The sequence below is a fragment of the Cavia porcellus genome, unplaced genomic scaffold (assembly GCF_034190915.1).
Source record: "Cavia porcellus strain 051 isolate PalLab524CR breed Dunkin Hartley unplaced genomic scaffold, mCavPor4.1 scaffold_20, whole genome shotgun sequence".
NCBI classification, from domain to species: domain Eukaryota; kingdom Metazoa; phylum Chordata; class Mammalia; order Rodentia; family Caviidae; genus Cavia; species Cavia porcellus.
In genome coordinates this window covers 33,550,523-33,575,351 of record NW_026947503.1, presented here as the reverse complement: position 1 = coordinate 33,575,351, position 24,829 = coordinate 33,550,523, and the positions used below count along the sequence as shown (strand labels likewise).

Here is a 24,829-nt window from a genome sequence, read left to right as displayed (position 1 = left end):
CTAATTCTATTATGAAACCTGTAGGAGACTAGGGATGGATTTTATCATTTATACTGTTCATGTAAAAATACCTTTTGGTTTTATCTATTTTTGGCACCTGATTTGGCTTTCAGGGTGAAAACTGAGCTAGAAAATTTTTAGATTTTTATACAAGGTCCTATAGCTCCTCTACCATGTATTCATGAACTTAACCGCTTCCATTTTGTTTAAATACACATGTCTAGAGGAAATGTTACATGGGAGAAAGAAGAAAGGAATTCCTGAAATATCCTGAAAACCCTTCACATACTCCACGTTTCATCAGAGCTTAGACCTGCAATCAGGCTCTGTGGGCAGCTCTCTACACAAACCAAGCTGACGCTAAAGGCTTGGCCTTGTTACGATCCTCCCAGCATGGGAAACAGAAGTGGTGACACATGTTATTTATGGACAGTTCCATAAGCTCCTAACCAGCATGCCTACAAGACCTCAAGACTGGAAAAGGAACATTTTTAGGAAGGACACAGGCAGGGTGCTGTCTTACACGCCACATGTCTGTGAGAAGGACAAGAACAGAAGCGTGTCCCACGTGCACTCTGCGCACTTAGAGTCTGAGGCAGGCCACAGCGTGGTGCATGTGGGCAAGGGCCATAAAGCTGGTATGACGGGCCTGCACTGCGGGGCAGCAGAACTGCCCTCTTTGCCATTAGGGTGGTCACCTCGTCCCGTAGGTTGTCATATCTCTGCTCCAACTGGGAGTATTCCTTCACAAGGTTCTGGTACCGTGAACGCTCCTCCTCCAGCTCCTTTTTCATTAGGAGGTTTTCCTTCATGGAGTTCTGAGCAAACTCATCTGGAAGGGAGGCACATGAGATGCAGGTTTACCATCCTAACTGACTCCCTAGCCCACACCCATGCACTGATGCATGCTTTCTGATTACTCTCTTCTAAAAGGCTGCCTATGACAACTCCTCTCAGAGGCACTGGCTGAATGTCTTAGGCTCATCTCCTATCACAGTCAGGGACCCTCGTTACTCTGGCCTAAGTCACAAGAACTCAGTTCACATGCCTGCTCCTCTTCTGACCAGCTTCATGGTGGCTGCTAGTAGCTTTCCTGGCAGAGCCACAATTTCCTTCTGCAATTTTTTTCTATTCCTGACCTCTCAGGTTCCTGGAGTGCAGGGAGATTAAGCCAAATTAGGTTAGGGGAAGAACAAAAGGCAATTGAACAACATGGATAGGCTTCTCCCCTGCCAAAACTTACTGTTCATAGTAATGGAAAGGAAAATCCACAAGAGAAATTTAAGAACAGCTTATAATTAAGATTTTGGGGTCATGTGGTTTAGCTATCTTGTGATGTGAGTGAGGAATCAGGATGGGGTAGGAGATCTCATCACATGGACCTGGGTACTGGGACACCCACCACCATTTCTAGCCGATGGGCAATGGAGGATGGATGGTAGCCCAAGAGTTAGTAGGAGCTTGAGAGGGGCTGACCTGGAGCCCAAGCTAAAACTCTCTCCACAGTAAACATTTACAGTAACCCACTGGGTAGAAGAAACAGGTACTAAGAATGCTCAACATAAAATCAATCTAAGCATTTCCACCGTGCATCCTGCTCACCCACATATAAGCCTTCTGAGGTCTGTCCTTCCTGTCCATTTTGCAGATGAAGAAACTGAGGACCTGCCGAAGGCCACACAGAAGCACACGGCACAGTCAGGCTTGACTGCAGCTCTCCCTCAGGTCTTGTGCATGTGCGTTATACTATGTGCTAAGCATATGCTCCCCCATCAACCTCTTCAAATCAAATGTCACTTTAGGATCTTAAAAAATCACCATCCTTTTTTCTATCTGTTATAGCTCTCTCTATTGCAGCACCTAACAGGGTAAAGGGAAGCAGCCAAGAAAAGGGATTAAGACCCAAAACAGCACTCTGGAACTTACCTTTAGACTGGCACAGGATCTGGTTGTTAAGCTGTTCTTTTTCTTCTTTCAAGAGAGCATTTTCTTGCTTTAGGTCTGCAACCCGCTGAAAGAGAGAAAAGGGAAAAATGTTTCGCCGAGATGCTTGGCAAAGGAGAGGCTGTTTGTGTGGCACTTGAGTCTTGCCTGGTCATGTGTAAATTCTCTCTTTATTTCACAAAATTGAGTTCGACAAAGCTGCTTTTAATCTGAAAAAAATGTACACTAAAAGAAAAATCCCATTACAAGACAAGCAAGCTCAAACTGCTTATAGCCAGCTAGTGCTAATTCACATCTTGCAAATGTCTGCAGCATGTTTTCAAGCCTGGATGAGGGACTCATGGACTGCACAATACTGAGTGCGTCTGTCAGTCCAACTAAATGACTCAAATGTGATTCTTAAAAAAGCTGGTCATGATAAATTATCTCTGATCTTCATTTCACCTGTCCTTTCCTGGTTCACTGGACCAGCACCACCAAGGTTCTGGGCAAGGAAAGCAGGTTTATTGTTGACATTCAAATATCCAATTCCAGTGTTTGACTTTTTATGATGCTGTCAAAGAAACATGAGGTAAATATTACTGAGGGGAAAAAAAGGCAAACAAAGAAGACAGGAAATTCTAATTAAAGTCTAGTCTGCTCAAAGAGTAAGGAGGATTAAAATAGTGCAAGGCAAATGTCTAAAAATGAAAAAAAACTTTATTATTAGAGCAAATATTGGCATAAATATTTTAAAAGTAACAATTTGGACGTGTGCTCGGAGGCTCTGAACGTATTAGCTGGTGGGAAGAAGGACTAGCCCTTGACCCACCTTTCTATTTGAAACCTCTGGAGAATCATTCTGCTTTCTGTAAGAGGCTAATCGGTAATGTTCCTCACCTTTGTGATACTGAAGAGGAAATACTTAGGGAAGAATGGAGAGATGTGCTGTGCCCCTTCAGTTGGGCACCAAGACCCCAGCCTGTCACACATCATCACCCAATAAACCCCCGAGCTCATGTGACATGAGACAAAGTCCAAAAGCTTCACAGGCACACAGACCCCAGGTTCCACAAACCTCAGTTTCCCCTCTGTGAAACTATTATCCACCACATAGGGTAGTTTTGGCATTAAATGAAATGATGTACGTGAAGTACCATGCAGCAGGCTCTGCATACAGCAGCTGATTGATACACGAGACTGTTCTATAACGTGAACTTTACTAGATACCGCATAGAACATCTTTAAGGTCATCCTATCTCTTACCAAAATATTAAAGAAAAAAGGAATGCTTAATTCGTTCTATGAGGACAGCATTACTGATACTAAAATATAGTAAAAATCTTCCATTAAATATAGCAAATGTCTATGATGAAAACACCCAACAGGTTAAACAAGGAACAGAAATAAATTTCTGTAATTTGATAAAGGGCATCTTCAAAACCCTATAGGCTCAGATACCACTTTTTTGTTCAGAAAGATAACAAGGAGTCTGCTCTGTTATTTCTACAGTATTTAGTACTGTACCAGAGGAACTAGCCAGGGCGATCTGGCAAGGAAAATAAAGGCATTCACACCGTAAAGGAACAAGCATTTGATATTGGGCTGGGTTCTGAGGATGTGGCAGCTGGCAACACGTCCCCTTAGTTCACTGTAGCAGCCTATGATCTAAAATCTGAGCCAACATTTCAGTGTGGGGAAGCCATGACTAACAACACAAACGCCACCAATGCCTTCTATTGTTTTTAAGCCTTTCTTCCTTCCATCTCGCTCCAAGGCTTTTACTCATGAATGCAGGTCTGAGGGTGAGCTTGGCTGTGTTATTCTAACTCATGCATCTAAACGTCATTGTGGAGGGTTTGCTTTTCTTGCTCACCTGAACAATTGTGGAGGTAGGTTCATTTAGCAATCGGTGAGCCACATGCAGAAATAATCCCACACTCAGCTCCACATGCCAGGGAGGCCAGAGAAAGCCTCTCTAGTCACACTCCCCTAGGTACTGGCCAGTGGCACATGGAGTTTGTTGACATTAAGCACAAACTTCTGCAGCCAAATGGTTACATTTTGTAAGTCATCAGGGATGGAGGGTGCAGTGAGAGACTAACAGCAAAGAGGCAGGTGGCATCCCAAGAGCATGATAAATGTCATCTTTTAAGGTTTTAAGATTCATTAAACACTATTTAACAACTTCTTGTAGGGGGCGCTAAAGTGGGAAGAAGTCTCTTAATTCTTACAGGAAACATTTGGGAGGCTTCTAATTTTCACACGGGTATATGGCATAGCTCATCAGAACCAGCACTGAAGCAGGGATCCTGTAACTGTCAGGCTAACACAGTTCCTATCAAGTCAAATGAACCAAATGCCCAACCATTTTCTAAAGAACTGCATTTGTTACTGTGTCTTTGTGGATATAAGGGTAGCTGTGCACTGTTTAATCTTTACTTTTTAAAGTTGGATATTCATACTGTCAAAAGAGGTTACAAGGTTACTAGAAGAAAACCACTGACAGACTGGTTGCATGATGCCTATCAGGAAAGATTCATCTATCATCTGTCTTTAATATGGTGTATCTATCAGGTAGTAGAAATTTGCATGACTCTTAGTAGAAACAATACTTCTTAGTCATGTGAAAGGCTACTTGCCCATCTTTGGCATTGAGGCAAATAAATATGAACATTCTATATAAATGGGGTATTATTTTCTCAATGGCAATGGGTATAAGAACAGAATAGAGAAGCAGAAAATGAAGAGTGGACAGAAAGTACACAGAGGATGGTGCAGAAAGAAAATACAAGCTGACTTGAGACATATAGCTGTGTTAGACACCTACACAAATTAGAGATAGTAAATCAAGGATGGGCATACTCCTTCTGCTCTAGGGAAAGGAAGTATCTTGCCTATTAGAACATCACTGGAGGAGAGACCTAGAAGGTTCCAGGCCCCTTGCTCAGCACCATGGGTATCAGGATACACTCAAAGCAATGTAAGGTAGAGCTCACAGCCATAGTGAAGTTATAGTCTAGGTGAGAAAAACAGCAACAAACAATGACAACAGAAACATTTATTGACCTCTTACTATATCTATATCCCAGGCACTATTACCTTTTTTTGCTTTTAAGAAAACTAAGGCAGAAACAAGTTAGAGAACCTGCCAAAGGTCACACAACCAGGAAGAAGAGTATCTGGCTTTGTCTGTGTAGTCCAAGTATAGTTCAGCCTCTGAGCCACTATGCCAACCTGTTTCCTGACAGCTCCAAAGACACATAGAGGAAGAACAGCAATGAATGTGCAGGCCTTACCTTACCGGTTCCAAGACCTTCCTATTGGAATTATTTAAGGTAACCAGGCAGTGACTGACAATTCTGTGGCTGAAGACATGATACAGTACACCACTCAACCCCACCAGCCTGAATGCTAGCCTGGGGCCTGATAAGGCCCTCACACATGCCAAAAGCCTTTTCAGAGCCAGGGAGCTGTTGGTGGGCCACTCTTCCTCATCCAGGACAACCTTGTACCAAGAAAGACCTTACTTTGGTCATCAAAACACTTCCATAGTAGATTCTGATAGATGCTTTGTCAGAACAGCTCTAGAAGCCACCTACCTTTCATCAAGGACATCAAGCAGGATGGCCATATGAAACACCACAGCTGTGCAAAAGCAACTAGAGATCACTGAAGATTTAAGGATGAAAGGGCAGGAAGTTAAGTCTAGGTGTGGACTCTGTCGCTTAATGTACCACCCAATGTAATGGATTTCATTAGTAGAAAAGGATGTGGCTGTGGTATAACAGGGACTGCACTGGGTTCCCTGGACATACAGAGGAATTCCTGATCCCCATAGCAAGCCAAGGCTGTGGGCTGCCAGTTAAGATCATCAGGAGTGGGGGCCCAACACGTTCCAGAATGCCAGTTCCAATATCGCATTTGCTGCTTTTGCAGACAGAAATATCAAACCTATTAATTAAACATCCACCAGCAGTCGGCCCCTTCACAGCACGTTGCTGGTCTCATCAATCTCACTCAATGCAAAACAGGACCCTGGACAGGTCCAGCAGGACGCCTACTGTCTAATTATTTAACATCTGTTAAGACTGGATATATTGGCCGCTGCTGAATATTAAAACCCTCCTAGGCCTAAGAGACTAAGCTAAGAAAAAAAATAACTGCCAAAAGTCTCATGCATTCAGAGGAGGGAATTTTTGAAGGGTGTTTGGCTCATGAGGGTGCTAACATGATGACGTTATAGCTGAATGTGATCTTAGGAGTGGGCACTGGTCAGAAGAGGTGGGTTACTGAGGACGTAACACCGACAGTATATTCTTGTCCCCAGTTGGGCTCCCGACCTCTCCTTTCTCTCTCCCCTCCTTCTTTCCCTCCCTCTCTCCCTGCCTCCCTTCCCCCTTTGCCTCCCTACTCTGGCTATCATAAGATGTTCAATACTTCTCTGCCATGCCCTTTCACTACACCATTTTTGCTTTGAAGCTACTTAACCATAAACTGAACCCACTCGAACTATGAGCCAAATAAACTCCTTTAAATTGTAGGCTTCAAGTATGTTATCCTAGCAATGGAAAAGTGACTAAAACCCTTGGCCAAGCCCTGAACTTCCCCCAAATACTAGAACAAAAAAGTTTTACAGACCTTAAGGAAGAAACATTTGCTTCTACTTTTTTTTTCCTGGAGAGTAACCTTTCATTTAATAGTCCATCTTATGCTGGTGCTTTTGAATATTAATAACTTGGACTTTGCTTCTTTTTGGGGTCAGGGAAGGGGTCTGTTATTTCTTTCTTGTCCTATTGCTTCACTTCTTGAAATGTCCTTGATTTTTAATTTTTTTTCTTGCTAGTTCTAGGCTCTAACTTTATTTAAGACCTGGGTCAACATACTCCCAGGAAACAGCAACTGCTGGTCATAGTGGCAAAAGGCTTGAGGTGAGAAGATCACAAGATTGAGGCCAGTCTGGGCAACTTAGAGAAATCCTCTCAAAATTTACAAAAGGGTGAGTGTGGTACAAATGTAGCTCAGTGGTAGAACACTTGCCTAACACAAGACTCTGGGTTCAGTCCCCAGTACCGTGGTGCCTTGGTTCATGAATATTTCTGTTAGCAAACAATTTGGTTCTCAAACAAAAGCGTTTGACAGAATTTTGCTTTCATTCACAAACTCCACACTGGGTGACAAACACAACTATGACCATCTTCCTTGAAACTGTAAAACAAATTAAGTTTATGAACCCAGTACCATTGTATTAGGAAAAAAGAAAAAAATTAAGCAGTGGAAGGGCAATTTGCTTCTCTATTTTGCTCTGGTAAGGAAGATTCTCCTATGAGAAACTTACGATCTTTTGGATGAAGACCTGCATATTTTTAACATGCTCTGAATCCCCAAATCACAATTTTTAGCAAGAAGCAGGGAAGAAAACTGTGAGGAGGGGGGTGATGAGCACTACTTGAGGGGGTGGAGACAGAAAGGAACCTGGTTTTACGGCTTTGTGGGGCTAACACATCACCCAGGTGTCTAACATGACCGCTTATTCAAGGAGCAATCTTTTTATCTTTTCTCCTAGGGCCACCAACCTCTAGCCTCCATTTCTAATACTGACCTCTTCTTTGTGCCTTTGGATTCTACCTTGTCTTTTGTTCACATAGAGGTTTCACCATCTGGTCATCTGTTCCAAGGATCAGCAGAGCACAAGAACGAATTCCATGGTTTGTAGATCACAGGCTTGCAGTAACATATTGACAGGAGTATCCTAGCACCACGTGCTGCATCCCAAAGAATGAAATCTAGTTCCTTCACGAGGGGCGCTGGAGGGGCTTTTTCTGGTCAGATTTTGTAATATGTCAAAGCAACTCATGAAGAAGGTGGCATTCTACATGCTGTGCTGCCTGAGGTCCTGGCTGAGTCCCACCTTTTAAGGCTGGAACTTGGAAGGCAAAGGCTGGTGTGCTAAAAGCTGTGCCTGGGATGGGAAAATGATGTAGGCAAGCCCAGTATGCACTGGCTCAGAGGGCTCTCATCTCCGATAGGTGTCTGTGTGGTTCTCAGTTGTGAGAATGGAGCCCAGAAGAAGGGAACAGAGCAGCATAAGATTAAAGGACTATAGAGAAGGGTACAGAGTCCTCCAAACCTTCCAGAAGCCAAACACAATCTCAAGGTATCAGCCAGCATGGGTCTAGAAGGGGCCTAGGAATGATCCACTACATACACACACACATGCACACACATGCACACACATGTGCAAGGAACTAAGCCCAAGGAAATTTCTGGTACATGCTTGACAATGGAAGAGCAGGGATGAGGGTTAATATTCTAGCACCTACCCCGGGATCTTTTTTGTGCCAGTACTAAGTCTGTTCTTCCTATATTATGAATGCTGAATCCCTCCTGAGATCTCCAATCCACTGTAACTCCCCAGTGATGGACAGATACTAAGTACATGGACAGTGTGCTACTTTCCCTGTAGCATGTGGGTCACTGTGGAGACAAGGAGAGAATGATGGTATCCTGGGCTACTGGGTACTCCAGTGATACTGTGGGACTTTCCTGGATAGAGTAGTTATCTTGAGCATGGAGAGGGGATTTTTTGTAATCTGACATTTGAGGCAATGGGGACAATTCTAGGAAGCCCTTTTTCATGGCTTGGGGGAAAGGTCTATGGAGTATACCGACCACAACGTGTAAATTATGTTGGCACTATCAATATAAACTTGGGGCTCTTATTAAGACAGTGTATTTTTTTTTGTTTGGTTTGTTTTTATTTTTGTGATAGGGTCTCTCTAGGCATTTTAGGCTTGTCCCTATCTCACTACATAGCCCGGGCTGCCTCTAACAGTGATTCTCCTGCCCCAGCCTCCTGAGTGCTGAGGCGTGCATGCCACACTCGGCTCCCATAGTGATTTACTAATCGGTAATGACACCCACAGGCTGCCCCAAGGCCTAGAACAGCCACCACCTCTGTAACTGCTTTCTTGCCATCAAGAATGTAGGCCACAGAGCTGAACCAGGGATAGAGCCCAGGCTGTAATAAAGACGTTCAGAGGTAGACACTGCATCACTTCTAAGGGACATCACAGGGTGCAGCCAATGACAGCAGTTTAGTCAACACTCGCTCAGTGAGTGAATGCATGCTATGTATCTTATCTAGAAGTGTGGCCACTTTCTGTCTAACACAGAAGAGCGATCGGTCTGTCAGCATCAGCCCTGGTAGTCAGGGTAGTTTCCCAGCCTGAAGAAGGAATAGTCTGAGAGTGCTCTGTTGCCAGGCTACTAACTCATACCTTTCTCAACTCGTCCCTCTCTCTGCTGTGGGCATCCTCCAGGACCTGGCGCTCCGAGTGGGCCCTCTGCAGCTCAGTGCGCAGGCTCTGCACTTCTTCTTGCAGCTGCAGGCTGGTCTCTGCCCCCTGGTTCTGCTGGTAACAGGCCAGCTCTTGATTCAGTTTTTCCACCTCTGTGGCATGAATGGTATTGACAGTAGACAACTTCTCCAACAGAGTCTTGATCTCTTTGTTCTGCAGAGAACATCAGCAAGTGGGGAGAGGGGAAGAGGTGGTGGAAAGAGATGGTTACTGAGCAAGGAAAAAGTGTAAAGGCCATTAGAAAAAGACTTCCGAGGCAGAATGAAACTTCATCATCATTACATGGCTGAGTGCTCTCCTGCTATCTCCCTAACAGAGCTTTGCCTGTGAACCTTGCAGAAACAGAGGAAAGCATAGAACAGCCAATATTAACATTAAATAGTCCAAGGAGCTTTTATGAGCACTTGCAGAGCTGGAAGCCGGCTGACAGCAGTTTGCTTCCTGTATTGGATCGGCAGAACTTTCACCTGCTTTGCAAATTGGAGGAACAATTTAGCTGGCTCCCTGGATCTGCAGTCTTGTCTTCCACACTAAGCCCTCCTGCCTTGGAGTTGCTAGCACAAAGCACTGCAACCTAATCCCTGGCTCTGAGTCAGTGGACCTCTTCAGTATCCCCTCTCCCAAGATGGCTCACGGCAGAGGGCCAGGAGACTTCTATGGGGCCTCAGAGCCTTCTTGCCACATGTCTTATCCCATGCAACTCTGACTCAGGAGACTGGAGTCTGGCATAGCCTTCCCCACTGTAACCCTGCAGACCAGACACCCAATCACCAGCCTCCCCCTATAATCCTCTCCTGTGCCGAGGGTCCTGAAAACTCAGGGCTGGGGCTAACCACAGTGTAAATGATGGGCAGAAGTCAGGCTTCGATGGCGAGGAAGCATTGCTCAAATGTAGTTTGAAAGGAAAAGTAGAGAGGAAGAAGGAGGGCTCCCCAAGCAAGCAGGGAAACTGAACAGTCATTGGTTATTCTTCATTACTGTGCTCCTCAGGAGTAGATTAAAGATACCAGTTAAAGTATCAGTGAGCTGGGGCACCTGACATCAATGATTAACTTGTGTCAGAAATTAGACTTCAGACAAAGCAGTGAGGAGCAGTAAAGGAAAAGCTATTGGAGCCCGTACAATACCAAGCACAACATAACCCATGTGTGAGCACGCTAGTTGCATTTTTCTGCATGGATATAGCAGGACAAGATTCACTCACCCTTCGTGGGATCTTCTAAGGCAGTGGCGAATCTTCTAGAGCTTTTAATGATTACAGCCTGCTGTGGCACACATCTAAGAATCTTGATTCTCATTCTTAAAAAGTTCTAAGTTCCAGCTGGCCAAGTTACTATACACACATGCTTGGATAAAGGCAGACTGGCAGAAAGTTGAGTTTATGCATGCAGTTCATTTTGGCTAAATAATGTCGTACCAGAGGCCAGCACTAGGGATACAAGAACTGCTCTCAAGAACTGTCACTGCATTTATCACTGAGCAGGGTGTGACTCATGACACCCCATGTAGCATAAGAGAACCTTGCTTCTGGTGACCCTGGCACAGGCATATCTTCTCCCTTTAAGAATCTTTTGTGTCAAGAGAGTCAGTGCCTGAATTTTCTCCAAGGATTGCAGAGAAACAGCCAGCCCCATCTGCTAAGAGGCGCAACAAAACAAGCAGCTCTAATACATTCACAATGGAGCCATAATCCATGTGTCTCACTGGCAGGTGGCTTGAACCACCAGTGGTACATCATGACTGTCCCATGTATGACTACACCACTTTTACCACCAGCGGTACAAGCTGTGTCACGGACAGTCATGCATGTACTAGTTGGTGGCTCAAGCCAGTAGGAATGTGTTAAATAGCTGCTAGTGAAGAATATGCTAATGTCTCATCTCAGACACTGGGTCACAGTCCCCACTATAAATGGCTGCCAGCCCTATAGACAGTGCTACCTGTATGAGAATGTACCCAAACAAGGTTAGAATCTCCTCTGGAGTGAGCTATTCTCTTCACATGCCTCAAGAGGCTCCCAACGGGTAAAGACTCAACTATTTAAAGGTTAAAGGTAGTAGAATATACCCTGAAACCACTCCATCAAATTTTAATCACAGCCATCTACTTACTAGCAGTGTGGTCTAAGACAGATTACTTTGTGCCTCAGTGTCCTCATCCTTAAAATGTCCTCATCCTCATCCAGGGTTGTAGGATTTGGTGAGTTAGTTTGTGAGAATGGTGCCCTGCGCATGGTCAGGCAGCATGGGAAGGGTGTGAGAAAGCAAGACCTCATCTGCCTCTCCTGACCTCCTGTTGTATCCAGGACACCTAGCTCACGAAGGCAAAACCAGCCGCTGCAAACAGATGTTTTCCAAGCAGGAAGCTTAAAGCAAAAGCTCTTTAAAAATAGGCCTTTAAATCTGCTTCTTTTGGATGTTCAAGCATGTGGATCATAAAATATCAGGTTTACTTTTATCCTCTGGATTCAACTTCAGAAATCAGCAAGGCCAAAGCAAAGCCCTATTTAGAAACGCAGGGCTGTGGTGGGCACACGGGGCTCCTGACAGGGGCCAAAGTGGTCAAAGTGTCTTTTTCCTTCTAACTGTACTTTGCCTGGAAATGTGCCTTTTCTGCCCATTGCCTTTAACTGGTAAATGTGCCTTTTCTGCTCAGTCATCAACAGCCACACTCATAACAATAAGAACTTTGGGGCACTTTGTGCTGGAAATTTTCAAATGGCCAATGCCCTCTGAGTGGGTGGCCTGCCTCTCTCACCTGGGTGTCACTACAGGCCAAAGGGGCAGGCCAACAAGTGTTCCCTAAGCTGCACCCCAGTTTTTTATCTGGATTTCCGAAGAAGCCCAGCTGAGCACGGCCCCTTGGAGAACTCACCAGGGAACACACACCTGGGCAATGGCTCTCTCAGTGAGCCTGGTCCCCTGTAAGGGAAGGGTAGCAGGGACATTCCACTGCCATCTGGGCACTGCTTTGGAGCTCCTGTTCGAGACAGCTGGTTTATCTATAAAATAGCTCAGTTGTGTTACTACCCTATTGGGCTCATGAGGAGCTTTTTAAAATGCCCAGTATAGAATAGGTACAGCAAAACCAAATGACACTCAGCCATGCCTGGTGGTCTCAATCCTGAATTTCTCTTTCTTCACACTTTCCACAACAGACATGCCTTCTGTGTCCCTTCTCTTCCTCCTTTCCTTTCTCAGGAGGTACCTGCAACTCTCCAGGGAACTGCAAAAGCCTGGCCCTGTGGTCACCTTAACACTCTGCATGAAACAGAAGACAAGTGAGTTTCCTTTCAACTCTGAAGTCCAGCTCAGCAGTGACGGCATGCAGGACAGGACTGGCACTTCAGCAATGTTTGAGATTAAAAGTGAGTGCTGCCTTTGTTATGGCTATGGGGTCAGACCTGGGTAGAATCCAGGTTCTAGCACTAATTCTGTGGCCTTGGCAAGGTACTTGATATCCCTGATCTACAATTTCTTCACTTATGAATGATCTCACAAAATTACGTGAGGATCACTTGAGAGTGAACATAAAGCCCATGTCACAGTCCTTGGCACAGGGTGGTGCTCAGGAGGGGAATCCACACTAGCCCCACTCTCGTAGGCCTTCCCAGAATACAGCACCCGTGTGTGCCAATGACATCTCCTCCCAAACCTAACAGAGCATCCGAAACAATCAGGTGCCAAATGAAGGTCTTCTGAGGGGAAGACTGGCCACTTGAGCCACCAGCGAGTAGGTCAGGGCATGGGCATGCGTCACCTTTCCAACCTGGATTCTACCCCACATCTCTCTGACCCACAGAAGGAGCTAAGTGCTCTGTGCTTGCCTTGAATTCCTTGTAGTACCTTGCACAGCACCCTGTTCCACAGCAGCTTAGTCAGTGGCTCTTTGCATGTTTGACTGCCTGGTGTGGGAAGATGGTGACATTGCCAGAGGCAAAAGCTTAAACATCCTAACAGTGCTAAGTATTTCCTGAATTGTACACCAGGCCATCTCAGTTTGTCATCTGTGAGAAACCAGGATGCTACCACATACCTCATGGGACAGCACATACAGATGAAGAGCCAGCCCACTGTCGGCCCACATGACCCTCTGTAGGCACTTGCTATGGCTGCTACTATGCTGTGTTCCACAGGGGAATAGGAATAAGGAACAGGACTAGGACTCGGTGCTCATCTGTCAGTTTCCGAGTTGCTGGCTCAAAAACCATGATCTATTACCTTACAGTTCTAGGAGTCAGAAGTCTAAAAGGGGTCACAGGACTGCGGTCCTTAGGACAGTCTAAGGAAGACTATTTCAGTGCCTTTTCTAGCTTCTAGATGCTGCCCACAATTCTTGGCTTCTAGGCCTGTATCACTCCTACCTCTGATTCTGTGCCCACATCTCCTCACCTGAATCTCACCTGCCTCCCTCTTAGGAGGACACGTCTGATCATATAGGGTCCACCTATCTAATCCAGGCTCATCCTTCCATCTCAAGAACCTTAAGACACATTTGCATAACTCTTTCTGCCCTGTTAGGCAACATATTCACAGATCCCAGGGGCTAGAATACAGACATCTTGGGGAGTCATTATTCTGCCTGCCATAGTCAGTAACTGTTCTTGCTGAGTGGGAGATACTCGGAGGACTTCTGTGCTCCCTCAGGTCTCTGGCATGTGCCACTCCACTCAAACATGCCTGGGTGCCTCATGAGCCCAAGCAATGGGTAGAGAGCTCCTGGTACTCACCTGTTCATCAATCTTGCGCTGAAGCTGGACCACCTTGTTCTCCATGCCCACATTGAGGCGTTTCAGATGCTCCGCAGAGCGGGCCTCTATCTTGAGGGCTTTCAGCTCTTGCTTGGCTTTCAGCCTGCGGAAGGCACACTGGATGACGATGGTTGCATGCCGCAGCTGCCGGAAACACCTACGTGCCATCCAACCCCGGGCATGCTTCTGGATGATGGTGGCCTTGTGCTCTATGAGGACCTGGCAGGGGACAAGCACATACACCCTGTGGGTCTGTCCTGCATTGCAAGACAGGAACAAGAGAGCTTATGCAACCATTTGGAGAGGAGAGACAAGCTTGGCCTCAGTTGTAGAAGACAGAAAATGTGTCCCCTAACATGTAAGACTTTGATGGCTCTTTGTTTTATGAACAAATTTTAGCTAGGTTCTCAAGTCCATATATTCATAGAGAATCAGCTCTCTCTTTGTAAAACCGTATCATAGTTCGACCTAAAAACTTCAGTTATGGGGACTATTGATTATCTCATTCATGTCTCCTCATCACAGGTGCATGCCTCAGACTGGAGTGATGGAGCTAGCACAGGAAGCAAGATACTTTAGTCAAAGGTCCCAATTGGTAATGGCTTATAATAAACAACTTGAGAGTGTCTTTCAATCAAGTTAAAAACCATTCAGAAAACAAAAGCATCAATGTTTTTGCCTTTACACTCTGTAAAATATTCATAGAATAAATAAGCAAAAGTGTTGAAAGATTAACACGCCCAATGCCACAGCTACATGACAGAGCTTGAGTTCACACCTAGTGTTTACTCTTTATACATGCTGCCCCCTGCTGGTTGCATCCAAAATGACACTTCCCCTTCCACGGCGACACCACATGGGTAATGCCAATCTCTTGGGAAATTCAGAGATCCTTTTCTTACTGGCCTGGGATTCTCCACATATTACATCTCTACATGTGTTGCACCCACTCTGATGCCTCACTAAGAATGTTTTTTCATCATGAATTTATGGCTTTAATTTTATTATTTAGAAAATCATACATTTCTGATCATAGAAACAACAGATATTCATTTTAGGAAAACATTTTATTCATTTTCTTCAAGGTATCTTCCATATGAGCATCATGATTCAGTTACAGTGTCACCTGGTTGATCAAATGCGTCCTGATCTATACTTACCTAACTGTGGATTTTAGCCTCACTAGAATAGTGCAAAGAGAAATGGCCGGGCAGCATCCTTCTCCTGACCTCACCTGACTGGGCTTCAGGTTCCCAATCTGCCCAAGAAAGGGGCAGGAGCTGCTGATGCCTAGTATCACCTCCAGCTCTCAAATGTGAATGAGTCCACATCAGCACAGCAGTCCCCACTTCTGGCTGATATGTGACTCAGTTTCTCTAGGCAGTAGAGGTGTCAAGGGGTACAAAGATATATACCCTTTCTTCTTAAAAAGAACTTTGAAAAGGATTTAGTGATGGTAGAGATGTACAAGTAGAAAACAGGAACATCCAGCAAATGCTTATGTTGCCAACAGCTCATCACTGCTGCTTTAGCGACAGATCTGCAGCATGTAAATCTCTTGGGATGGCTACTCACCTGGCGGTAGATTCTGCGCACAAACATGGCCCGAGCAAAGGCCTGGATGATGATTGCAGCCCTGCGGACCCTCAGGTAGGCTTGTCGGGCCCTCAGCATTCGGTACTGTTTCTGGAACACCACGGCTGCACGTGTCCTTCGCAGGTGCGCAGCCAGCCTGGAGGACAGAAGATCGCAGGTGGAGCCAGTTCAAGGGTGCTGACCAGCCAGCACAGTGGACCCTCAGATGTCCTCCACACAAGCCCCTCCATCTGCATTCCTACACAGACAGCTGCAGGCTAACTCTCACCATTTTTTCCAAATGCAGCCACGATGATGCTCGCTCAGGTTTAGAAGGGCAGAATCATCTTTCTCCTTGTGGCCCAAAGTCTTTGTACCAGCATCAGCCCTAGGTTGGGCTTGACATCCTCTGAGATCCTGACTCAGACGCTCCTCGTACCTGTACACTTAGCATTCTCATCCTTCAGTGTTTACACTGCTGTCCATCTGTGCTTAGCCAGGCTCAAAGATAGCCAGAGCCACATCTGGGTCACTCTGTACTCCTGCATCTAGCTCAGAGCCTGGGAAAGAGGTACTGGGCAAATACAAGCTGAATAATGAAAACTTTCTCTGGTGCCTAGTGATCCTTTCTCTCTTCTCATCTCACATTTCTGCCCATCATGCCCAGAATATGAACTGCTCTTCTCTTTCATTTTTTTTTTTTTGTCTTTTTCCTTTTTATCAGCACCAAGGATCGAACTCACGACTGCCTGCTTACAAGGCAGGCGCTTATGCCACTGAGCTAAATCCCCAGCCCCTTTCTCTTTCATTTTTGCACTCCTACCTTACTTTCCTAGTAAGATGAAGAGCCACTTTCTGGTCTTCTAAAAAGTCTTGTTTGGTGCTAGGTCACACCAGGTACTCAAAGGCCAACAATGCCAAATGCTCGGAAGGACCTTTGAAATTATTTAGCATGGCCCTGGAAGAGGAGGTGACTGAAATACCCAGGCTATGGAACACATACCTGCAGGAATGCTCGGTTTTCTAGTCCAGCTCTTTGTAAATGCTTTCCCCCTACCTGGGCCTTGCCTGACTGCTGGATCATATCCTTGCAGGGAAATGCAGGCCAGCCCTATTAGGTCTTTGCCCCCAAAGATCCCAAGACAGAGTCCTGCACATATGGGCACTTAGTGATGACTTCATTAGGTGGAATGGATTTAGGAGAAACACTTATGTATTAAAACTACTGTCTTCTCATTTCTATAGCTTGTGCTCTAGGGCTCCTTTCAACAGTTCAGAGGTGATTAAGGGCATTCACCATCTCTGGGCATGCTTGCATAAGCAGCTTATGGTGAGCTTGAGGTCTCTAGCACATAGGCAAGGAGAAGCACTCTCCTACCTTCATGACATACAGGGTGCTATCCTTTCCTTTTCAATCTCTAGCAGATATGAGTGGGCAGTGACTGGTGAAATTTTGGTTTCAGAATGGAAGATTTTGTGGCAATTATTATCAGTCCTCCGAGGAAATTCCAATTTACAGAGGGCACTGGCTACCAATCAGGGATGGATTGAAATCTGACAACTTGTATAAAATGCCTGAGGGGCACCTCATTGGAGGCTATGACCCCTGGGCCTAGGATACATCTCAGGGGAGGTGGCCCCTCACCCTACCCTCAGTGGAAACACTCCCACTGCTCTAGCACATTAGCCCAGAGATAGTAATTAGGAAGGGAGTGGTTACAGCAGTTTCCTCTGCATAATATTGGTGGGGGTGGGAGGGCCTAGGCAGGAAAGCCTGACGAGCTCTACCACGAGGTGGCTGTTAGGGTTGCATAAGTCACACTCGCTCTGTGATGGCTTGGTCAATAACTCAAAGGGCCTCCCAGGAATTTGTCCTAATTACCAGATGCCAAGGGATTCTGAAACTCATGGTATAAATGAGGCTACGTAAAAGTTAACTGTGAAAAAAAGGCTCCATCTCTTTTCCTAAAAGTTATATATTTACTTTGGGGTTTAGGCAAAGGGAAAAAGGTTGATCAGATGGTTCTCATTTAGTACTGATAGCATGAGGAGAGGGTGCTGGGGGGCAGGAGACCTAGAAACTAGACCTCCTCCTAGAGAAGAGCATTGGGTAATGGGTCTAGCCTTTGGGAGAAAGCTAAGACATGGGCAAGGCCAACAGGATGCACTCCAATACTCTAATTGCTGAGCATGAAAGAGGGAGGTTCCCTCCTTCCGGGTTGGCTCACCTGCGGGCCAGGTATCCTCTGCAGTACCTCTGCAGGGTCACAGTCGCCTTCTTCAGCCTGTTGTATTTCACCCTCTGCAGCCATCCCCGGACAGTTTTCTGGATCATGATGGTGGCTGCTCGGAACTTGTCAGCCCGCAGCTTCTCCAGGTAGGCCACCTGGCCTGCCCGGAAGAAGATTTTGGTGCGGCCAAACTGGAACTTGTCAGGGTCCTTTACAAGACAGGGAGAAGAATGGGTTGGTCATCAGTGAACAGCAAGGCAGCACGTACCTTGGTCTTCTAAGGCAACTTGAGGTATACCACCCAGGTCAGAATCCCTTGCCAGACCTCACATACCCCCCTCTGCAGGAACACACCACTCTCAGTATTGGCTCAACAGACACAGAGTCTCCACCATGGGGCAAGCCCTGGCATCCAGGACATGGCTGTGAACAATGTATCTACCTCACAGCACCAGCACCATGGTGAGAGTAGACAGGCAAGCAAAGACACTCTCCATTTTCAAAGAGTGGCTAAGAAATGTTAAGGAGGAAATTAAACTGGGAATCTTTTTAAAAATGATAATTAAGAAAGGCATCTCTGGGAGGCGATATGTGAGCAAACACCTGAATGAAGCTCCAGTGAAGTATCAAGAAGGAGCATGACATGGCTATCATCAAGAAAGCAAGTAACAAATGCTGGCAAGTCTTTCAGGGGGGAAAAGGAACTCTTCTACATTGTTGGCAGGAGTGTAAACTAGTATGGCCACTATGGAAATCAGTATGGAGGCTCCTCAAAAAATTAATCATAGCCATTTCATTTGACCCAACTATTTCTCTTCTAGGTATCTCCCCAAAGACTTGAAGACATCATATTCCAGTGATACTGCACACCCATGTTTACAGCAGCAAACTCATAATAGCTTAATCTCAGAAGCAGCCTATAGGTCCATGAGCAGATGAATGGATAAAGCAAATGTGGCATTTTTACGTAACAGAGTGCTTCTTTGCCACAAAGGATAAACCTGAGTCGTTTGTAGGAAAAAGGATGTTCTTTGAGAACATAATGTTAAGTCAGACATAAACTTAAATAACAAGATGGTTTCTCTTATAAGACAAACTCAAAGTATAAATCACTTAAAAAGCAAAATAAAATAACAGAAAGCAGGGAGACAGGTCTTTTGCAAATGAGAAGAGGACCAAGAGATGTGTGTGGGGCAAGGGGAAATAAAATAATTAAGATGTATTGTGTACATGTATCAACTCCTCACAATTACCTTACAATCATTATGTACTGTAAACAGTTACTAATAAAAATGTTTTAAAAATAAGGGGTAATTTGCGAGAGCAGAGCAGACGCAAATGTTCTGGGGTAGCAAAAGCCAAGTATATTTGAGGAACTAAGGGTCAGGATGGCTAAATGTGGGTGGTGGGAGGAACCAATAACCAAGAGATTTGTACATAACTGGAGTGCGAACCAAGAGTTGGGATACTGAGCATGGCAATGACCCACTTATCCTCAAATGGCCACACAGAGCTACACGTAATTACAGATTGCAAATAACCCCCCAAAAAAACTGCACTATGAAATGCTTTTCCACCTGTAATTACCATCTTAATTCTACTTTTAAGTTAAAATTACTTGCCCTTCTCTGTGTTCACCTCAATGGGTGAGGAAAGATAACTCCCTGGGTGCTGGTGGACAAGCCTGGTAGAATTAACCATTGACAACTGAGAGCACATTGCAAACAAATGGGCATCTAAGTGGGAAGGGGGAGAACAAGGCCTCCCAGAAAGACGACCACGCAGAGTGACACCAACCACGAGGGTTTCTTGTGCATTTGTGCAATTTATGTCAGCTTTCTGTGCTCTTCAGTTTCCCCATCTGTAAAATGAGTGATGATTGCATCTTCCTGACAAGGTGAGCCATGGCTAGCAGTTTCCAGTCATGACAGGCTTGCCTGGCTTGTCACTCATGCGGCACCTGCACTAACACATCACTCAGTGATAAACAGGAATTGTACCAGAACACAGCAGCAGTAAGGTCTTTGCATATGTACATGCTCACAGGTCAGTGAAACGACAAATGTCTGATCACAAGACAAGACATAAATGCAATAAAAAAAGACATTGAATACTACTGGCCATTGGAAATGGAGTTGCTAATTCCACCTGGGAGGCCAAGACAGGTTGCTCAGGACAGGAAGTAACTGAGAGCTCAGCTTGGAAAGAGTAGAACCTGGTGAACAGGTTAAAGAGGGACAATGCATTTCAGGCAGAGAAAACAGCATGTGTCATGTAACTTTTCTTCAGGCAAGTCCTCACTTATTCATGCCACGACTGTGTGGTGGGCTCCTTTGTGCCAGGCTCAGTGCTCACAGGTAAGGAGGATGTCACTGCAGAGACAGGTCCCTGGCAGGGAAGGACACAGGTATCTGAGATGGGGCACAGGTATCTGAAATGAGCCTTAAGAGTAACACCAAGTGCTGCAGAAAAGTTCAGGGCCTGGAGAGCAGGAGGGCAGAGTTGGACTGGAAGCTGGGCACTGAGAAAAAGGCAGGCTTCTCACCAGAGAGAAAGAGGCAGATGTGCCTAGCAAGGTCCAATGACCCGCACACATCAAGAAGGCAGGTCTTAGGCAGGACACTTGGCCCCACAATCCAGAGTGGAACACACAGTTCAGTGAATACCCTTTGTTTGGAAAATGGAGGTTCTGCTAAAAACCTTGGAGACACTCAGAGAAGAGAGGGGAGGGGTGGACAAGAGAAGGCAGCCAGGTAGAGGTTTGGACTGCAAACCAAGTGGTCATCTTGTACCACTTGACACTACGTGTTAACTGGAGTCAGCTGCCCTTGAACACGTTTTTCTCATCCATGCAGAATGAGATTCTAAGCCCTAGACACTGACAGACGGGTCACAGCAAAACTTCAGGTCACCAGAGTACCAGGGACAAACCACAGCCCTCAGTTAGACAGACTGCTACCCTCTCTTAAAAGGGGAAGGGACAAGAGGAAATAATATCTGGGCCCTCCTTTTTAAGACAACTTTAAAACCTTGCATATTTAGTACACTACCCTGTGTAGTCCATAACTACAGGCTTAGAAGCTGACAGACACATTTAGTGAATAAAACATGACTAATACAATGACTACTTGGTAATAAGCTACTTCAAGTAAACATTTCCTAGCAAAGTAATACTTGAAAACTTAATATTTTTGATGTAACTCTTTTTACCGTCTTCTAAAAAGAAAGATTCTCAATAGGACTTAGCCCTTTATGGAGACCTTGTCATAATCTGCTATCACCCTTGAGTTCGTGGAACTATTAAAATGTTTAAAGCTTTGCTACTCACGGCTGTTTTTATAGTTGTCCAGTCTCAACTGTCAGGTGTTATTTCAGGCTATTTCAATTAAAACATAAATCTACTGCCCAATGTAAAATATATGGATGAGGAGGGCTGGGGCTAGCTTTGCAATAAGATAAAAGTGGACCAGCTCTTTTTCACTGCTAACATGGGCTTGTGCCTGGACCCCAGATCAGATCCTACCCAGCTACAGTGGCAGGAATGGGTGGGCTCATCTACAGAGGAGTGAGAGATGCTGGGCCAGCAGCCACAGCCAGCAGCGGTCTCTTCAAACACCCTTGTGAGCTGTGCAGATAACTCTATCTTGTGTATATGCTGAGATGTAAAAGGTTAGGAGATAAAAGGGCTTTTTGTTCCTAGTCTCTGATGCCAGAGAATGGACTAATAGCTCAGTCTCAGTTAGAATGACAGCCGAAGTTGCAGTTGACAGCCCACCCTGCACTCTCAGGCCACCTGGTCACACCCTCAGCTGAGCCCAACTCACCCTGATGAGGCTCTCTAGCACAGACTTGCAGATGGCCTTCTTGTCGGTGTTGGCAAGCTCTCTTTTCTTGACCAGCACCCGATACCGATTGAAGAAGTCATGGTAGGTCCACCTGAAGGACAAGCAAAGGTATGTCAGGTGACAGACACATCCTGCCTCTTGGCCACACATGGGCTGTGGGTGACCCCAGGTAGTATTTAATGGGATCAATGCAATTGAACAAAGCATTGTTGAAGCAGCAAAAGCCAGCCCCTGGGGAGTTCCATCTTCCCTCCAAAAAGTTCAGTCTGTACAGATTCCTAGAGTCAGGCTGAGAACAGAAGATCCGTGGGCTCGGAACAAGTTTCTGCGGGATGAGCAGAGGTATCCATAAACACAGAGCTCCTTTTCCTGCTGATAGTGCTGAGGAGTAGAGTACCTTTGATTGTTTTTGTGTTTTGTGGTTCAGGGGACACACTTTGGGAACATTGAGCTATACTTCCATTCTCTTTAAAAAATTATTTTGAGACAAGATCTCCCTTTGTTGCCCATGCTGGCCTTGAATTTGTATCTTCCTGTCTCAGTTTCCTAAGTAGCTGAGATTACAGGCATGTGTCACTATGTTTGATCACAGCTTTATTTTTTTAAATGTTTGAGTTTTCTTCTTAAAGAACAGATGACGGCTTTTTAATGTAGAAAAGTATACCACAGAAAAGAAAAAGAGTGGCCAATCTTAATCCTGAATCCCTAGAGGAAACACTGTTCATATTTTGATATGGCATTGAAAAAACAACTTTCTTCTTCAAGTAGATTTTGCTTATGATTCCCTTTTCTTCTCACTAGAATTGGCACCCTGAAAAAATATCACTGTGATTTCACATAAATGAAGAGACCGGTAATCTACTGCCTTTGCAAGGAAGTGCTGCTTTGGTAAATTTGGGAAGAGTGTCTATACAAGGCCCATAAGTTTGCTGCCTCCAGGCTTTCAAGGCCACATCTACATAAACAAATCAGTCATTTCTACAGGAAATCTACTCTTTCCTAGGCAGGCCTGCCCTTCCTCCAAATGTAGCCTCTGTTTATACTTCCCTGATATGCCTCAATTCTCATCTTAGCTTTCAGAGATGCTCACAGCCTACTGTGAGTCAGCATAATCCCTCCTGAGAGGTCTAAACTTCTCTGAAGGTCAACACAGCCTGTATTCAACTTTCCTGAGTCCTGGGCAGTGGAGATGCAGAGCTGGTACTGGTTCACACCTTCAGAAGCATCTTGGGGGCCAGCATGCCCTGTTCTCCAAGGTTTCCTGCTGAGTACTTCTTGTTTGGAAGTCAGCAGGCACTGACTGCAACCGCCTCCAGTGGGTGGCCTTGCTGAGGAACTGGCCAGCTCCTCAGATATGCTAAGGTGTTAAGTAGAAAATGAGGGACTGTACCCCTACCCCAGTAGCTCCTTGCCTCTAAAGAGGAAATTTTATCTAGGAGAAGCAAGAGTCAGGAGCCCAGCAGGGTGATGGGGTGCACTGACCTTGGGTAATGGGCTCCCTAATAAGCTGCTTTGACTCCAAGACACCTTGCCTCACTAGGATGAGGAGAAAAGTGGTGACTGAGCTCCTTGCCTCTCTCTATGCCCCTTCTTCCTCTGTAAATATTTTTCTTGACTTGGTGGAAGATTTCTAATACAGTAATGGGTCTCAGGAAAGAGGCAGTGTAAGAATACAATCAGGATGACATTGTTTCATCCTTTTTCCTGTGTTACAGGATTGGTTCTATTTTACTCCTTAGTTTAAAACAAAAGCTTTCTTTGAAGATCACTTATATGTTAAGATAAAACTTACCCTTTAAAAGTGTACAGCAGTTTTTAGTGCATTTGCAAAACTTTACAACCATCCCCAATACTGAATTCCAAAACAGTTTCACAACCCCAAAAGGAAATTGCACACCCTGAGCAGTCCCACCGCATTCTCTCCTGCTCGCAAATGCTGGCAGCCCCTACTGCGCTTGGTCTCTATGCCCCTTCACCCTGTAACCTGTTTGGTCTATCAGGATGTAGTGGAACTGGGAAATGAGAGCACACATCACACTCACAGCTGCTGTGCTCTTCTGAGGCCTGATCACTATCCACAGGGACTCCTTTCAGGGAGGGAAAAGGAGGTCCTTAGAGCTTTCAAGGCCTCTGTTTTATGGCCAACCAAAAGGTCCTCTGGCTCTTTATACCCTACACTCACTGAACAACAGTTTTTCTGCCCCATAGCTGAAGAGACTGTGACTCAGATCTCTGAGTTACTGGCCTCTGTAAAAAGGCAGCTTTAAAAATGAAAATATTGGCATGAAACATTACATGCCTATATCTTGTACCCTGAACAACTACTGTGAATGTAACAATATACAACATGCCGATCATTGTTACTCTCCTTCTAGCCTTAAAAAAAAAAAAAACGTTTTACTGATATTTTTTTTCTGTTGAAAATTAAAAAAGAAAAAGGGACTATTTAAGATCTTTGCTTAGCTAAATGTTGCTTCAATTATTTCAATCATGTACAATAAATATAAAAAAATACCCCAGCTCTGGCCAATCCTTGAGTGACTTAAAACTGAGGCCTGTGGAAGTGACAGCTAGAGTTGACGAGTTGCAAATCACATGTGCTTTTTGTTTCTAGCACATGCAAACATCATGGAATTTTTCCTAGATGCTTTCTGCCACAGACCCCTTCCAGTCTTAAATATAGACCATTCCTTCTGATACTTCCACATAGGGAAAGGATTTGAGCAAGAATCAAATGAAATAATGAATTTGAAAAAAGAGCTTCATCAAGTCTAAGTCTCCTGGTTGCTGCTCCCACCTGCCCATCTAACTCAACCAACACAAGTAACGTAATCCTTGCTAGCGCTACCTTTAAAGCTGCTTGGCACTTTCTTGTGACTTTCTGAGGGCACTTCCCACATTTTGCATCACAGTTATTTGTGTACTCATTTGTCTTATTTTTTTTTTCTATGAGCCTGCAATTTTGCTGGAGGAAATAATTAAAGCAGCATTTAGCTAGGCTAAAAATCTTAAATGCTTCTAATTTGAAAATCTTATTGCTGACAGAACCATAACTCAAGGAAATTATGAGAGCAGGGAGATGTGACTGCAAAGACATCAAAGCCAGTTTGGAATGAGCTTGGAGGAGAGAAGCACAGAAACCTG

General features: G+C 45.0%; 1 protein-coding gene across 2 annotated transcripts in view; it reads right to left on the bottom strand.

Moving 5' to 3' along the window:
* The window catches only part of Myo5b (myosin VB), a 359,763-nt gene that overhangs the window by 48,588 nt on the left and 286,346 nt on the right, over positions 1–24,829 (bottom strand). For both annotated transcript variants that reach the window (XM_063231700.1, XM_063231701.1), the window contains exons 18-24: positions 21,665–21,776; positions 17,838–18,049; positions 15,610–15,766; positions 14,014–14,253; positions 9,204–9,437; positions 1,927–2,011; positions 699–832 (exon numbers count right to left, since the gene is read on the bottom strand). In XM_063231700.1, coding sequence (XP_063087770.1) covers positions 699–832; positions 1,927–2,011; positions 9,204–9,437; positions 14,014–14,253; positions 15,610–15,766; positions 17,838–18,049; positions 21,665–21,776 — 1,174 coding nt within the window. The remainder of the gene's footprint in view (positions 1–698; positions 833–1,926; positions 2,012–9,203; positions 9,438–14,013; positions 14,254–15,609; positions 15,767–17,837; positions 18,050–21,664; positions 21,777–24,829) is intronic.